Here is a 15994-nt window from a genome sequence, read left to right as displayed (position 1 = left end):
CCTACACCCTCCCTTCTCCCTTTCTGGCCCTGTCTCTGTATTTCCTTCTTGTGGTTCTGACTTTTGCTCCGTGGTTCTCTCTGGGCCTCTCCCCTTCGTGTTCTTTCTGTCCCCCTCCCCTTTTGCCTGCACTGTCTCTGTTTCTCTCTGTGTGTGTGTGTGTGTGTGTGTGTGTGTGTCTCTCTGTCCATCTCTGTCTCTCTTCCCCCCGTTTTTGTCCCCCCATCTCTTCTGATCACGGTGGCTCTCTCTTTCCTCTGTTCCTCTCCTTTTTCTCCCCATTCCCCGTGTCTCTCCACAGGCTGAGCCCCTACGAGTGGTATAACCCGCACCCGTGCCTGCGGGCACGTCCCCACATCCTGGAGAATCAGTACACGCTGGGCAACAGCCTCTGGTTCCCCGTGGGGGGCTTCATGCAGCAGGGCTCGGAGATCATGCCCCGGGCGCTGTCCACACGCTGCGTCAGCGGAGTCTGGTGAGAGGCTGCCTGTCTGCCCCAACCGGGGTTGACGGAGGTGGGGAGGAGGGTGGCGGGGTTCTGAGGCCTGGGTCCATTCCCATGTCCCACACCAGCTGTGTGACAGGGAATGGGGTGGGGGCAGCTGAGCCCCAGCTCTGCCACTCACTGGCTGTGTGACCTTGGGTCTCCATGCCTCAGTCTCCTCATCTGATAAATGGGGATAAAAATGCCCATGTCTCAGGTTGTAAGGATTCAGTGTGGCTAAGGGATGGGAAGGTGCTTCTGCTGACCTGAGGGGTTATAATCAGGACAGTATTGGCACTGTTACTGCTGTCTCGGACATTGCCCAGGCAATCACAGAGACACTGGAATCCTTGAGCCAGGACAGCCTTCACTGTCCAGACGTTGAGGCTGAGGCACTGGACAGGGATACCTGCTCCCTCAAAGTCCCACATGGATCCCGTAACTTTTGTTTTTTTGGCCACACCTCGCATGGCTTGTGGGATGTTAGTTCCTTGACCAGGGATTGAACTCGGACCCTCAGCAGTGAATGCACCAAGTCCCAACCACTGGACTGCCAGGGAATTACCCAGACCCAGTAACTTATTTTGAACGGAACTTATTTTGCCCCCAAGACAAGCTCCAAGAACCTATGTGTCAGAGAGCAGACACTGACAACTGGTGGTATCTGGCCCATAGTTTAAAAGTTTTTGAATTAGTTGGCATTTAAAAATTGGGTAAATTCACTTACAGATTCAGATTTCTCTTTTTGTTTTGTCTTGTTTTGGCCACGCTGCGCGGCTTGTGGGATCTTTGTTCCAGGGCACAGCAGTGAAAGCCCGGAATCCTGACCACTAGGCCACCAGGGGACTCCCCCCAGTTCAGATTTCTCACTTTTCTCAAAGATTTGGGCGATCTGGTAGTGCTCGGCTGGCGTTCCCACCTGGCGTTCCACTGGCCTCAGTCCTCTCTCTCTCCTTCAGTCACTTTTTTTTGTTTTTTGGCTGCATTGGCTATTTGTTGCTGTGCACGAGCTTTCTCTAGTTGAGGCGAGCGGGGGCTACTCTTCACTGCGGTGCGCGGGCTTCTCATCACGGTGGCTTCTCTTGTTGCGGAGCACGGGCTCTAGGCGTGCGGGCTTCAGTAGTTGTGGTGCACGGACTCAGTAGTTGTGGCTCGAGGGCTCTAGAGCGCAGGCTCAGTAGTTGTGACGCACGGGCTTAGTTGCTCCGCGGCCTGTGGGATCTTCCCCGACCGGGGCTCGAACCCGTGTCCCCTGCATTGGCAGGCGGATTCTTAACCACTGCGCCGCCAGGGAAGTCCCCCTTCAGTCACTTTCTGGCCTGGCTTCCATAAGCACTCACATTTGCCACCCTATCTTTGAAATAGCATCTGGGCTTGGCTGCAGTTCATATAACTCTTCTCAGCTCCGTTTCCTCATTAGAATCACAGAAAGCCGAGAAGCATGCTTAGGATAAGGAATATTCTCTGGTTTTATGGATTAGAAGATCGAGACCCAGAGAGAGGAAGTGGTTTGCTAAAGAGCATGCATTTGGCTAGAGGCAGGGCTGGGCTGAGCCGGCCTCCCGCCCCAGTGCCACCCACCCCGTAGGCCCTGGGTGCCTTTCCAGGGCAAACTGAGTCATTGGGCCTCCTCCCCATCAGTCAGGATCCATGCTCAGTAGTCATTCAGCAAGAGGTGCTTCTCAGGCCCTTCCGTGTGCCAGGCACTCAGGTGGAAAATCAGTCCTCAAGAGACAAAGGAACTGAGAATAAACAGATAAATAAACACAAGGACATCATATTTTATGCCAAGAATATGTCCCGAAGATATCGTTTGGTTCAAAACTTGTTTGTTCAGGACTAACCATAATGGTGGCAGGTTTTTCTCTTTCCCAGCTAAGCGAGGCTAACTACCATCTGGCAGTTATTTGCAATTTGCTTGGTCCATTGGCTTTGAAACTTTTTGTTTGTTTGTTTTGGTTGCACCAGGTCTTAGTTGTACCAGGCGGACTCCTTAGTTGCGGCTCCAGAGCTCCTTAGTTGCAGCATGTGGGCTCTTTAGTTGCAGCAGGGCTTTGAAACGTTTTTTGTTTTTTTTTTTTTGGCAGTACGCGGGCCTCTCACTGTCATGGCCTCCCGTTATGGAGCTCAGGCTCCGGACGCACAGGCTCAGCGGCCATGGCTCACGGGCCCCGCCGCTCCGCGGCATGTGGGATCCTCCTGGACCAGGGTACGACCCCGCGTCCCCTGCATTGGCAGGCGGACTCTCAACCACTGCACCATCAGGGAAGCCCCTACGTTTTTTTTTCTTTAATTTTTAAAATTTTCTGGATGTGCCACGTGGCATGTGGGACCTTAGTTCCCCGACCAGGGATCGAAACCGTGCCCCCTGCAGTAGAAGCTCGGAGTCCTAACCACTGGACCACCAGGGAGATCCCTAAACTTTTGAATCCTGATGATTTTTTTTTTTTAACATTTGGAATTGGCATCATGTCAGGAGTTATACCCTGTATTCATTTCCTGTTGCTGCTGCAACAAATTACCACAAACTTCGTGGCTTAAAAACAACATAAATTTATTCTCTTATAGTTCTGGAGGTCAGAAGTGCAAAATAGATATGACTGTGCTAAAATCAGGGTGTTGGCAGGGCCTGTTCTTCTGGAGGCTTTGGGGGAGAATCCATTTCCTTGCCTTTTCCAGCTTTTAGAAGCCACCTGCGTTCCTGGGCTTGTGACCCCTTCCACCATCTTCAAAGCCAACAGCATAACGTCTTCAAATATCTCTCTCTGACTCTGACCTGCTTCTTCCGCATAAGGACTCTTGTGATTCCATGGGCCCAACAGGATAATCCAGGCTAATCTCCCCATCTCAAGACTCTTAACTTAATCATATCTGCGAAGACCCTTTTACTCTGTGAGGGAACATACTCACAAGTTCCAGGCATGAGCATGTAGACATCTTTGGGGGGCAAGCCTTTCTTCTGCCTACCACACACCCCGACTAAACTTTATTAACATTTTTAATATAATGATGTATCAGATGCTATGTAAACTGTGCTATTGAAGAACCAAACTGTGTGTGTAAACTGTGCTATTGAAGAACCAAACAGGGTGCAGTGAGAGAGAACTTTCACTGCACCCTGAGAATGAGGGTGCTCAGGAAGGGCCCCTCTGACGAGGTGCCATCTAGGCTGTTTCATCTGAAGGTGCAAACAGAGGCATGCCTGCCAAAGAGAGGGAGGCACATTCCAGCCAGGCACGAGAGGGAGGCATGTGTGAGGAGGTGGCTAAGAGGGCATGAAGGGACCCGCTGTGACAAATCTGGCCGAGTCCCCCTGTCAGGTGGGGGACCAGTGACCAACTCTCTACAGCCCATCCCTTCTGCTTCTCAGTCAAGGACCCTCTTCCCCAGTTGGGTGTTCTCTGCCCCTTCCCATCGCTGTCACCCAGGAAGCCCCCAGTCCTGCCCCCTCTCTCACCTTTGACCCCTTTGACCCCAGGCTCACTCTTGTCTCCACCCTGAGTCTTCCCCCACATTCAGTCATTCAACAGATGTTTCTTAATCTCCAGATGTGACCTCGGCCTGGTGATTCAGCAAGCCAGGGCCGGTGGTAGGGCGGTGGGGGTGGGTGCCAATGCTCTAGGGACTTGGCCGCCACCTGAATAGCAGCAGCTTGGCCAGAACTCCCCTCCTGGGCCCCTCATCTCACGTCCACATGGGCCATAGCCTCCTGCCGCCACACCCAAGGGCTCATCATGGTTCAGGACGGCTCTGCCTTGGAAATCAACGTTTCTTTTCTTTTAATTAATTAGTTTATTTATTTATTTATTTATTTTTGACTGCGTCGGGTCTTCGTTGCTGTGCGCGGGCTTTCCCTAGTTGCGACGAGCGGGGGCTACTCTTCGTTGCGGTGCACGGGCTTCTCATCGCAGTGGCTTCTCTTGTTGTGGAGCACAGGCTCTAGGCACGTGGGCTTCAGTAGTTGGTGGCATGCGGGCTCAGTAGTTGTGGCTCGCAGGGTCTAGAGCACAGGCTCAGTAGTTGTGGTGCACGGGGCTTAGTTGCTCCGCAGCATGTGGAATCTTCCCGGACCAGGGCTCGAACCCGTGTCCCCTGCATTGGCAGGCGGATTCTTAACTACTGAGCCACCAGGGAAGCCCTCTGGAAGCAATTTTAAACCCAAGGAATCTGGCTCCAGATTTCATGCTCCCAGCCCCTCCACTAGTCAGCAGTCAGCCTTCTAGATGCTGGGGTCACTGAGGGGGGCACCACCAGTGGGGCGCATGGCCACAGGGGCAGGGTGGCAGTGGTGGCTCCAGCCTGTAGCTCACCCCTCCCACCCCTCAGGTGGGCCTTCACCTTGATCATCATCTCCTCCTACACGGCCAACCTGGCTGCCTTCCTCACCGTGCAGCGCATGGAGGTGCCTGTGGAGTCGGCCGACGACCTGGCGGACCAGACCAACATTGAGTATGGCACCATCCACGCTGGCTCCACCATGACCTTCTTTCAGGTGGGGCCCCCGGAGCCACCCAGGCTTGGTTTCGGGATCCCCGCTGTGCACAGCAGCTCAGGGTAGGGCAGTGCATTCCTCAGAAGGTTCCCGCGGGGCCCGTAGGAAGTAAGCTGTCCTGTTTGGCTTGGATGCAGGTCTCCCTGAAGCAGGCTGGGCCCTGGGTATATATGGTTGAGCATCTGCTCCCAGCTTCTCTGAATAAGGCCTGGGAACACTGGGAAGACAGGGCTGGGTGTCAAGCCGAGCCGAGGCCCAGGGGTGGAAGAGAGAAAAAGGGTTGAGAAACAGGCTGTAGCCCCTTCTTCCCAAGCCTTCGGTCCTCAGGATCCTCGCTGGGCTGGTGGGTGTGGGGTTGGCTTGGATCTGGCCTTGAGCAGTCTGTCTGTCTTGTGCGTCTCCTCTGTCTTTGGCTCTTCCTGTCTTCCTCTGGTCTCCCCGCTCTCTCGGGTTGAGGGAGACTTTCTAGAGGGCAGGGGACAGGGCTCAGGGGAAAGGCAGGAGTGGAAAGACCCTCACCCGTCTTCCCCTCATGCGCCCTCTGCCCAGAATTCACGGTACCAGACGTACCAGCGTATGTGGAACTACATGCAGTCGAAGCAGCCCAGCGTGTTTGTCAAGAGCACAGAGGAGGGCATCGCCCGCGTCCTCAACTCCCGCTATGCCTTTCTGCTCGAGTCCACCATGAATGAGTACCACCGGCGCCTCAACTGCAACCTCACCCAGATCGGGGGCCTCCTCGACACCAAGGGCTACGGCATCGGCATGCCGCTGGGTATGGCGGCAGTGGGGTGGGGTGGGAGGCCGTGGGTCCCCAGGCAGCTGAAACCAAGCTGTGTGAGCAGGCCAGGGAGTAGGCCAGGCCCTCCTTCCCGAGCAGGCTGGGTGTGCTGTGTGTGGCCTCCTAGCTGTGTGGCCCTCGGAAGGTGATGCCACCTCCCTGAGCCTCTGCACCCTCCACCTGCATATAAACAGGCCTAGGAACGATCAGCTCCAGCCCTGGAGGGCTGTTGGGAGAACCCGGTGATACTGTGCACAAGTCAGTGCATGTGAGCCGTGAGGCTTGCTGCCTTCCCCATTGGTCCGAGGGCCCCTCGAGGGTGAGGACCTGGTTTTATTTACTTCATATTCTCTGCACCAAACCCACAGCCTGGCTCAGAGCAGGTGCTCCGGCAACATAATGGGTGTTGCTGGATGGGTGGAAGGGAGGGAGAGAGGGAAGGAGGGAGGGAGGAAGAATGATGGATGGATCTGCTAGGGAGACTTGGACATACTTTTCCAGGGCTTGGGGCTGGAAACTCACCACCAATTTTGCCACCAAATTTTGGCATTTCAGCTTTTAAACCCACCTATATTCTGATGACCACTGCATTTCTTAGCTATGACTACATAACAAGTTACCCCAAGTCTTAGCAGCTTTGTGGTAGGGTCAGTGCTGTGTCGGGGAAGCGGTAAGGCCTGGTGCTTTGAGGGACAGGCTCTGGAGCCACAGCAACCTGGACTCAAACCCAGCTTCCTCCCTGACTCAGGCAAGAGCGTCTCCTGCTTTATGCAGATAAAGAGACTGGTAACACGTGCCTCACAGGATCACTGTGAGACTTCAATACACTTCTGTAGACCAAGGGTCTGGCCCATAGTAGGTGCCTGATAAATACCAATCACCCCACTTGCCTGTATCCCTAGTTCCTGGCACCTGGTAGATGCTCAAGAATTATAGTAGCAAATGAAGAAGTGAGTAGAGGGTAGGTTATGGGTGGGGTGTTTGGGGCCCAAGGATGGTTTAAGGGGAGGATCTGCGGGTAGAGAGGAGAGAGGTGGTCCAGGGTTGGGGCCACGCAGAGGAGAGGTGTGGCCGGGGATTCGTTCACTTGGCAGATCTGATGCCCTACTGTGTGCCAGGACGGCTCTGGGTGCTGGGATGCCACAGCGGGGAGCTAGCTGCTCAGCCCTCACCTCCAGCCATCTACTAGGGGTGCAGACCGACAGTAAACACATAGCTTTATAATGTGATGTCAAGCAGTGTCAACTGCTCTGAAGTAAATAAGGGGAAGAGATGGACAGGGAGTGGGGTGCTTGCTGTCATTTTAAATAGAGTTAGAGAAGAGCCCCTGAGGCACCCTGTGAGCAGAGTCCTGAGGAAGTGAGGGAAGGAACATTCCAGGCAGAGGCAAAGGTCCTAAGGGAGCCCCAGGTGGTGGGACCAGTGAATGCAGAATCTTGTTGAACATTTGAAGATTTTTTTTTCTAGCTGCAAACAGAGCCATTGGAGAGTTTTAAGCACCAGAGAGGCGTGATCTCTGGCTGTGTTTCTGAAATTGTCCCTCTGGCTGCTGTGTTGGGAAGAGCCTGGCGGGGAGAGGGTGACGGGGGGGGGCACAGGGAGAGGGGAACGGTGACAAATGTGACAAGTGGGGGCTTGGCCCAGGGGTGGTTGCAGGGGAGGTGGCGAGCAGTGGTCAGATTTGAAGGTGGACAGGGAAGATGCTGGGGATGCTGCAGGGGTGGGAGGAGAGCAGCTGCAGAGGGGAGGCGACATCTGGGCTTTGGGCCGGTAGGGCTCCAGGGTCCCGATGACCGTCCACCCCACCGTGTGCCCGGTCCAGGCTCCCCGTTCCGGGATGAGATCACACTGGCCATTCTGCAGCTTCAGGAGAACAACCGGCTGGAGATCCTGAAGCGCAAGTGGTGGGAGGGGAGCCGGTGCCCCAAGGAAGAGGACCATCGAGCTAAAGGTCAGCCACCCCTGCACGCCGTGCCCTGCCCAGAGGCCCCTTGCCGCCCCTGGCCCATGCAGCCCGACCCCTGGCTCTCGTCCTCCACCCCCAGGCTTGGGCATGGAGAACATCGGCGGCATTTTTGTCGTGCTCATCTGTGGCCTCATCATTGCTGTCTTCGTGGCAGTCATGGAATTCATATGGTCCACGCGGAGGTCGGCAGAGTCAGAAGAGGTAAGGGGGCTGGCGAAGCGTGTGTGGGAAGAAGTGGGACCCCAGGGGCAGGGGGTGTGAACACTATGGCATTGGGAGCCGTTACTGGAGGAATGCGAGGGTTGGGGGGCTGGGAGCTGGGGACGTGAGAGGATGGGAGCGACTCCAGGGGTCCAGGAGGTCCATGAAGAGGTGAGAGCAGGGAACTCCCTGACGGGTCCAGCGGTTAGGACTCTGCGCTGTCACTGCAGAGGGCCCAGGTTCGATCGCTGTTGGGGGAAAAAACTAAGATCCCACAAGCCGCGGTGCGGCCAGAAAAAAAAAAAAGAGGGGAGAGCAGACGGAAGACGGTAGAGAGGGTCCACGGACATGAGGAAGGACAGAGGGGGAAGAGGGCGCAGGCAGAGATGAGGATGCAGGGGAAGGAGTGTGGAGGGGCAGAGAGAGAAGGATTTGGGGAAAGAATGAGGTGGTAAAGCAAGAAGAAATAGGAGGAGAGACAGGAGCAAGGAGAATGCAGCTCAGTGCGACAGCAGGAAGACAGACTTGCTGGCCGGTCTCAGCCCACACGCGGGCATGGTGGTCCCCAGCCATACTCCAGTGCTAACCCCGCGGGCCCCCGTGCTCCTCCGCGATTCCAACCTTTCCCTCTCTCTGCCAGCCTCCAGCCTCCAGCCCCCACCCCCACCCCCGCTTGCTTTGAGCCCATGACCTTGCTTCTCCTGGCCTGAGAAAAGCAGAGGAGTCAGAAAACATACCAAGCCCCACCTCTACATCCAGCTACCCTCATGCTTTCTCCACTCGCCCCGTTAGTGACTCTAGATGAACATCCACCCTCCTCGCTAAGGCTTCTCCATATGTGCCCTGTCTCCTCCTCTCTCGCCTTCCCAAGGACATTCCTCAGCTGTTCTCTCCTTCCCTCCGGCATCATCAGCTTTTCTCCCTCTACTGGATCCAGCCTGGCAGCATACAGATGTGCTGTCATTTCTCCCATCTTCAAGGAACCCTCTCTGGACCCCGTTTCCCCTCCTAGTCACCACCCCATTTCTCCCCTTCTGTTGTAGCCTTGACAGGGTGTGTCCCTCTGCTGTTTCCAGTTTCTATCCTCCCATTCCTTCTGGGACACACTCCCATCCAGCTTCTGTCCCCACCTCTCTTCTGAAGCCAATCTTGCCACTAGTGACCTCCGCATCTGAAATCCAGCACCTGAGTCTCCGGCCTCATCATCGTGAGGCAGACATGGGCTTCAGCACAGCCGATCACTCTCTCCTCACAACCCTCTCTTCCCTGCTCCCGCCTCATTTTCCTCCTACCTCTCGGGCACTGTTTTGTTGGGGCGCCCTAGGGCTCGACCCTTGGACTTCCTCTCTTCTCTTTCTCCCTTCTCTTGGTGATCCCATCCAGCCAAATGGTTTGTAAGACCATCTGTACGCTGATGACTCCTGTATTATTTATCTTTTGCCATGTAACAAATTATCCCCCAATTTAGCAACTTAAAACAGCAAACTTCTATCAGTTCACAGTGTCCATAGGTCAGGAATCTGGGAGCAGCTTAGCTGGGTGGTTCTGGCTGCCCAGTGTCTCTGGTAAGGTCATGGTCATGATGTTGGCTGGGGCTCTGCTGTTGTCTGGAGGCTCGACTGGGGCTGGAGGATCCATTTCCAGGATGGCTCACTGTCTCAAAATGTACCTGTGGGGTTTTAATTTATGGAAGTGACTGAGCAGAGGAGGCCAATGCCAGTGAAAGGAGAATTTATTACTTACATTACCTGACAGGAGGGGGCCTACCATGCCACATAGGGCCACAAGGAAAGCACCAGGTTTGGTCAGGAGGCAGAAGAAGGGAGAGAGAAACCTAGGGCAGAGCCTTTATTGGGGTTTCCATGAGAAAGGCAAGGCAGCTGAGGAAACGGCTTAGGACTGGGCAGTGTGCGTACTGTCAGCAGGCTCTGGACGAGAGAGGTGGCCTCTAATTGTCTGGTACCCGGCCCTGGGTTGATTTAGGGCAGGGGAAATATTGGCTTAATGTGTGAGAGTCAGTTAAAGGGGGTGTATAGACTCAGGATTGGTTGGTTTTCATGTGAAAGGCAGGTTCCCAACCCTTTGCTATCCCTAACAATTGGCTAGCTCTGGGAGGGCAGTCTCTCCCTGGCTAGCAAGATGTTTCAGATGTCAAAACATCCTAAGATAGAGAGAATAAAAATACACTCATTCACATAGCAGTTGGCAGGAGGCCTCAGTTCCTCACACAGGGACTTCTCCATAGGGCCTCTTGAGTGTCCTCACACCGTGGCAGCTGAGTTTCCCCAGAGCGAGTGATGCAAGAGAGAGTCAGGAAGAAGCCAAAATGTCAGCTGACCTAGCCTTATTCTGTTGGTCACAGAGTGAACCTCATACAAAGGCAAAGGGGAGTACACAAGGGTGTGAACACCCCAGGGGCAGGATCTTGGAGGCTGCCTACCATAACCCTCAAATGTGTATCCCTTACAGGGACCTCTCCCTGAACCCACGGTTTGTAAATTCAGCTCCATACTTGACATCTCCACGTGGATGTCCACCAGGTAGTGCGTGACATCATGTGGCCAACACAGAGCTCCTGCCCACCCATCAGGCAATGCCATCATTCCAGTTGCTCAGGCCAAAATATGTGGAGTCACCCTTCACTCCTCCCTCTTTCTCACACCCTCTATCTGATCTCTGGTGATCGTAGCAGCTTCCTAGTGGGCCCCCTGCTCTTGCCCTTGACCTCCCTACAGTCTGTTCTCAACACAGCTCCAGAGTGATCCTGCGAAAGCACAACAGTCCTATGCTTAAAACTCTCCAGTGGCTCCCATCTGGCTCAGAGTACAAGCCAAATCCTTACAGTGGCCTCTGGGCCTTACACAAGCCGGCCCCCATTGCTCCCCTGACCTCATCTCCTCCCTCTCCCCTTTGCCCACCGCACCTTGGCCACCCTGACCTGCTCCACATTCCTCCAGCACCTCACACCTGTAACCAGCTGAATTGTCTGCCTTCCCTCCTGCCAGGCCCCACGCAGCTCATCCTGCACTGCGTTTGTCTACTTGCAGTTCCTCTTCTCAATGAGTCTCCCCTAAGGACCCATCTCAAAATTCAGCATCACTCCCCACCCACACCCCCAACCTATTTTCCCAATTTAATTTTTCTCCAAAGCACTCGTCACCATCTAACATACAACTTACATACTTACATATTTATGTTTTGTCTCTGCACACTGGAATATAACCTCCATGAGGGCAGGGACTTCTGTCTGTTTTGTTCTCTGCTGTATCTCCAGTGCCTGAAACAGTGCCTGGAACACAGTAGGCGGTCAGCAAATACTTCTGGCAATAGTGCGTGCATGAATCAGTGGCCGAGGATGGAGAACAAGTACGAGGGAAGGACTAGAAGCAGTTAGAAACTTTCGAGTGAAAAGGCAAGAGGAAGGAGTAGGAAGAGAGGAGCGTGGATCGGAGGTGAAGGGCAGGTTTAAGAACAAATCCAAAGAAGAATGGAGACAGGAGCGAGAAGTGGAGGAGAGACAGGAAGAGCACGGGGAAATAAGGGAACTGTGAGGGAAGAGAATGGGAAATGAGGAAAGGGTGATAGGAAGAGAGGAGGTGAAAGGGCGTGCAGGAAAGAGAAAGAGAGGTGAACACAGAGGTGGGGCGGGGAGAGCAGGAGGGTGTGGAGGTTTCCGAGAGGACCAGAGGGGAAAGGAGGGGGGAGGGGCGGCGGCAAGGAGGTCGCAGACAGTGACCACCGCGCCCCGCGCCACCCCCAGGTGTCGGTGTGCCAGGAGATGCTGCAGGAGCTGCGGCACGCGGTGTCCTGCCGCAAGACGTCGCGTTCTCGCCGGCGCCGGCGCCCGGGAGGCCCAAGCCGGGCCCTGCTGTCGCTACGCGCCGTCCGCGAGATGCGCCTCAGCAACGGCAAGCTGTACTCCGCCGGCGCGGGCGGGGATGCGGGCAGCGCGCACGGGGGCCCCCAGCGCCTCCTGGACGATCCGGGACCGCCCGGCGGGGCCCGGCCCCCCGCCCCCACCCCTTGCACCCACGTGCGTGTCTGTCAGGAGTGCCGGCGCATCCAGGCGCTGCGGGCCTCCGGAGCCGGCGCGACCCCGCGTGGCCTGGGCGCCCCCGCTGAAGCCACCAGCCCGCCCCGGTCCCGGCCCGGCCCCGCCGGCCCCCGCGAGCTGGCCGAGCACGAGTGATCACGGGCGGGGCCGGGCGGGCGCCCGGACTGACCGCAGGGACTGGGCTCGCCCCCGGCCCCGGCCGCCCTCGCTTCCCTGGTGGGCGAGGGACGGGACTTGTGCCCCCGCGCGCCGGACGCCGCGATTTTGCCTTCGGTTCCCGGTGAAGTCTGGGGCTCGGCTCCGGAACCTGCCTGCGCCCCCTAGTGGACTCGCCAGAGGGTGCCGCGGACGCCCGCACTCCGTCCCCCACTGCGAACAAGAGGAGCGCAGGAACCGAGGACTCCAGGGGCCGAGGACTGCAGGGGCTGTTGCCAGAAGAGGAAAGCAGTTCGCGGGGAGAACCCCATCCTGGGACTGCTCGGGCTCCCCAAGACTTAACGCAGCCATCCCCACTTCTGGAGAAGTGGGAGGCCTCTGGGCAGATGGGTGTCCCCTGGTGCCCCTCGACTCTTCTCTTTCTCTCTTTTTTTTGGGGAGAAACCTCGGAATTTCTATGAGACCCCCACAGGGAGGGGGTCAGTTGGGCCCCCATCCCTACCCCTGCCTCACTCCAGTCCCCGTTGGAATAAAAAAAGAACAAAACCCCAAAACTGGGGATACCCGGGTCTCATTTCCTAGGGGTGCGAGGGCACTGAAGGCTTGGGCTCCCCCCTCCAGGGAGTCTGCTGAGAACCACAGACTGGATAGTCACTCCTGCACTCTCTCGATTCTCCGCCCTGCCCAGACAGCAGGTCAGCCCAGGTCCGGGCAGCTGGCCCTTCTCCACTGACCTTCTCTCAGGACAGAAGGAGGCTGCGACAGAGACCCTGAGACAGATGGAGAGAGATACAGGGATCTGGAGAGGCGGAGACACCAGGAAAAGGAGACAGAGAAAGACAGAAACCAGATGGGGCTGGGGGAGGGGAGGGTGAGTGAACAGTTCAGTGTGGTGGTGCCTGGGTGGCCCGTATGGTGGCAAGTGTGTGCCTGGGCCAGGATAATTTGTCATGACTCTGTAGTCAAGTGCATGTGTGTATGTGTGTACATGTGTGAACCCACCTTCAGCTGTGTGACTGTGACCCTGTGTTTCTGCTGAAAACATACATCCCCAGCCCCCAAGAGAGGAAGTGAGAAATCCCAGTCAGGGGGAGGGAGGAGGTGGGGCGGGGTAGGCTGACGGCTGGTGGAGCAGGGAGAAGGGTGGGTCTGCTTTCTGCCCACGCCCTCCCCCGCCCCGCTGGAGGTTTCTGTGGAAACTGCAGCTGAGAAAGGACAAGTGAAGGTCACACAGCCAGAGCCAAAACGAGGCCGAGTGGAAGGGGGAGAGATGGAGAGATGGAGAGAAAGAAAGAGATGGGGAGAGGATGGCGGAGAGACAGAAAGGGAAGAGACAGAGATGGGGTAGAGATGGGGAGAGACTACGGGGGGGGGGGGGCAGGGGGGGGGGGGGGAGCCTGTGGTGGCAGAGACCAGCATGACGTTGTACCAGCCTGAGCAGGGGAGGGGGGAGAGAGGGGGAGAGGCTGCGGGGGGGGGGGGCTCAGAGAGAGATGGAGAAATAGGACAAAGGGAGAGACACAGGGAGACATACCATGATGAGGTGGGAGAAGGGTGGGACAGAATGGAGAAGGGGACGAGGTGGAGACAGAGAAAACAGGGAAATTAGTAAGAGACCCGGGGAGTTGGGGCTGAGAGAAGCAGAGACTGAGGTGGAACAGAGACAGGTGAGACAAGAAGCTGTAGAAAACTAGATGAGGACCATAGGGGGCCCGAGCAGTGAGGAACGCTAGACAGACAGACGGAGCAAGCGAGGGAAAGGAGCGAGGCCGGGCCCCGCCCCTCGGGCGGGCAGCCCAGAGCTCGGCAGCTGTCCGTTCAGCACCGGCCTGCTGGGCTTGGCGGTCCTGGAGCGCAGCATTGCCCTGTCTCCCTTGCAGGACCTGCCTGCCTTCTCCGTGTTTGGGCAGGCCACGCTCCGGGGGACCCCTCCTGGTGCACAGCGCCCCCAATCTCCATCTGGCCTCTTCTGTGTCTCAGACCCTTGCCATGTGTGTGCCCAGATAGGTGTGGGGATGAGCTTGTGTCTCAGGGTCTCTCTTGTTTCCACATCTCTCACAGACTAACCAATGTCTCTGCCCTTGGGCGGGACTGTCAGTCTGTCAAGGTGACTAGAATATGATTGCAGACATTTCTGGTCTGTCTCCCTCTCTGTTCCAATACCAAGCAGATCTCCTCTGGGGTCTTTCCCCATTTCTGAGTCTCCCCCACCCCCATTTCTGTTCTGTCTCTCCAGTCTTTATCTCTAAGTCTCCCCAGTGTGCCAAACGTGTCTGCCTGGCTTTCTATGTCCCTGCGTCTCTCTGTCATCTTCACTAAGTAATTCTGTTGATCTGCCGCTTACGTCTGTTTTCTCATTTCTGTCTTTGCCCATCTCTCTCTCTTTGTTGGTGTTGCTGTTTTACTGTTCCTATTTGCCTCTCTCTGGTTCTGAACTCTGTGCATCCATTTCTTCTCTTAGTCTCTCCCTCCATCTCTCTTGCCGAGTTCTCTTGTCCCCATCCATCCCTGTGACCTTCGTAAATCTTCCCTCCCCCGCCCCCCACCCAACTTCCGCAAAGCCTCGCGCTGGGAACACGGTGCACAGTCATCAGTCTCACCAGGCTGAGGAGTGCATGAGGGGGGGACATGAGCCTGTGTCTGGGATGTGGTGTGGGGGACCGGGGTCTCCCCCAGTCCAGCTGGAAAGCAGGAGGAGAGAAAGCCGAGAATCTCCTGGAACCCTGACATCCCCAGGCTTCTCTGTCACCCCAATCTCCCTCCCACGGTCAAAGCCCATCCCTGTAGGACAAGGTGGAGGGGGAAAAGATAATATGTTGACAGGTTCTCCCTCCTTCCCTCCCTCCCCCTGGAAGGGGGCAGAGTTGTAGGGGGGCAACTACCAGGGCTAGAAGATGTGACTCCCCCCCTTCCCCAGTCTCCATGGAGACAGGCCAGGTCTGCAAGCCCAGCCTCCTTTGCTGCATATGCGGCCTCCCTGTTACCATGGCAACAGGGGACAGCGGGGAGGGATGGGGATGGGTCAGAGTACAGGATTGGGCTGAAGCTCTGGGTGCTGGGGGAAGCCAAGGAACCCACCTCCCTGCCCCCTTTTACTCTCTGGCCCAGTTTCCCTGTCCATGCCCATCTTTCCGTGGCTTTGAATCTCTGACTCTTGTCTTTCTCAGTTTGTGTGTCTCACTCTGGCCTTCACCCTTTCACACATTTCAGTGACCAGGTCCTTAACCTTCCCCTCTCACCTGCTATACACCAGGCTTACTCTGTGCCCCTTGCCTGTCCCCCACATCTCCACTCCCATAGGTGGGGAGGATACCCACATTCTGAGAAAGCTACAGGGACAGGCTCTTGCCTGCTCTCTGCCCCTTCTGCCATTCTCAGGGAGAGTCTGGGAGTGCTCCTCGTAGAGCAGAGTGGTGGGGGTAGGAGGCTGTAACTCCTCAGGCTCCAGTGGGTGGCTGACGGGGTGTTGTGTGTATGTGACAGGCCTGGGGTGTGGGTGCTGGCTGTGCATCTGTGTGTGTATATACATACCAAGATGGGATGTGCATGGTGTGTGGGTGTGGGCATTGGGCGTGTGTTTAGAGCTACAACAGAGGTGTATGAGATAGCACTGCAATACATGATGTGTGTAGTGTGTGAGGTGTGTGGGATGGTGTTGTGTGATCTGTGTCGGTGAATTATTGTGCTGTGTGTGAGTCTGTGTGCACCTTTTGTCTGTCATTCACAATTAGCAACACTTTGGCAATTTTGCACTGTGGGCCTTTGCTTATGCCCGGATATATTGGGGAGGAGTGTGTGTGATGTTGCGTGACTATGAAACAGTGTTCACAAAGCCTCAAGTGGTGTCTGGGGCAGTGTGA

At 56.1% G+C, this 15994-nt stretch overlaps 1 protein-coding gene across 1 annotated transcript in view; it reads left to right on the top strand.

Moving 5' to 3' along the window:
- The window catches only part of GRIK5 (glutamate ionotropic receptor kainate type subunit 5), a 47601-nt gene extending 35488 nt beyond the window's left edge, over positions 1-12113 (top strand). The window contains exons 15-20 of the mRNA XM_007458594.1: positions 302-475; positions 4811-4976; positions 5526-5751; positions 7580-7708; positions 7803-7924; positions 11685-12113. Coding sequence (XP_007458656.1) covers positions 302-475; positions 4811-4976; positions 5526-5751; positions 7580-7708; positions 7803-7924; positions 11685-12113 — 1246 coding nt within the window. The remainder of the gene's footprint in view (positions 1-301; positions 476-4810; positions 4977-5525; positions 5752-7579; positions 7709-7802; positions 7925-11684) is intronic.
- The last annotated feature ends 3881 nt before the right edge of the window (positions 12114-15994 follow it).

The sequence above is a fragment of the Lipotes vexillifer genome, unplaced genomic scaffold (assembly GCF_000442215.2).
Source record: "Lipotes vexillifer unplaced genomic scaffold, Lipotes_vexillifer_v1.1 scaffold371, whole genome shotgun sequence".
NCBI classification, from domain to species: Eukaryota; Metazoa; Chordata; class Mammalia; order Artiodactyla; family Lipotidae; genus Lipotes; species Lipotes vexillifer.
The sequence above is the reverse complement of the archived record's forward strand: the minus strand, read 5'-3'. Positions and strand labels throughout refer to the sequence as shown.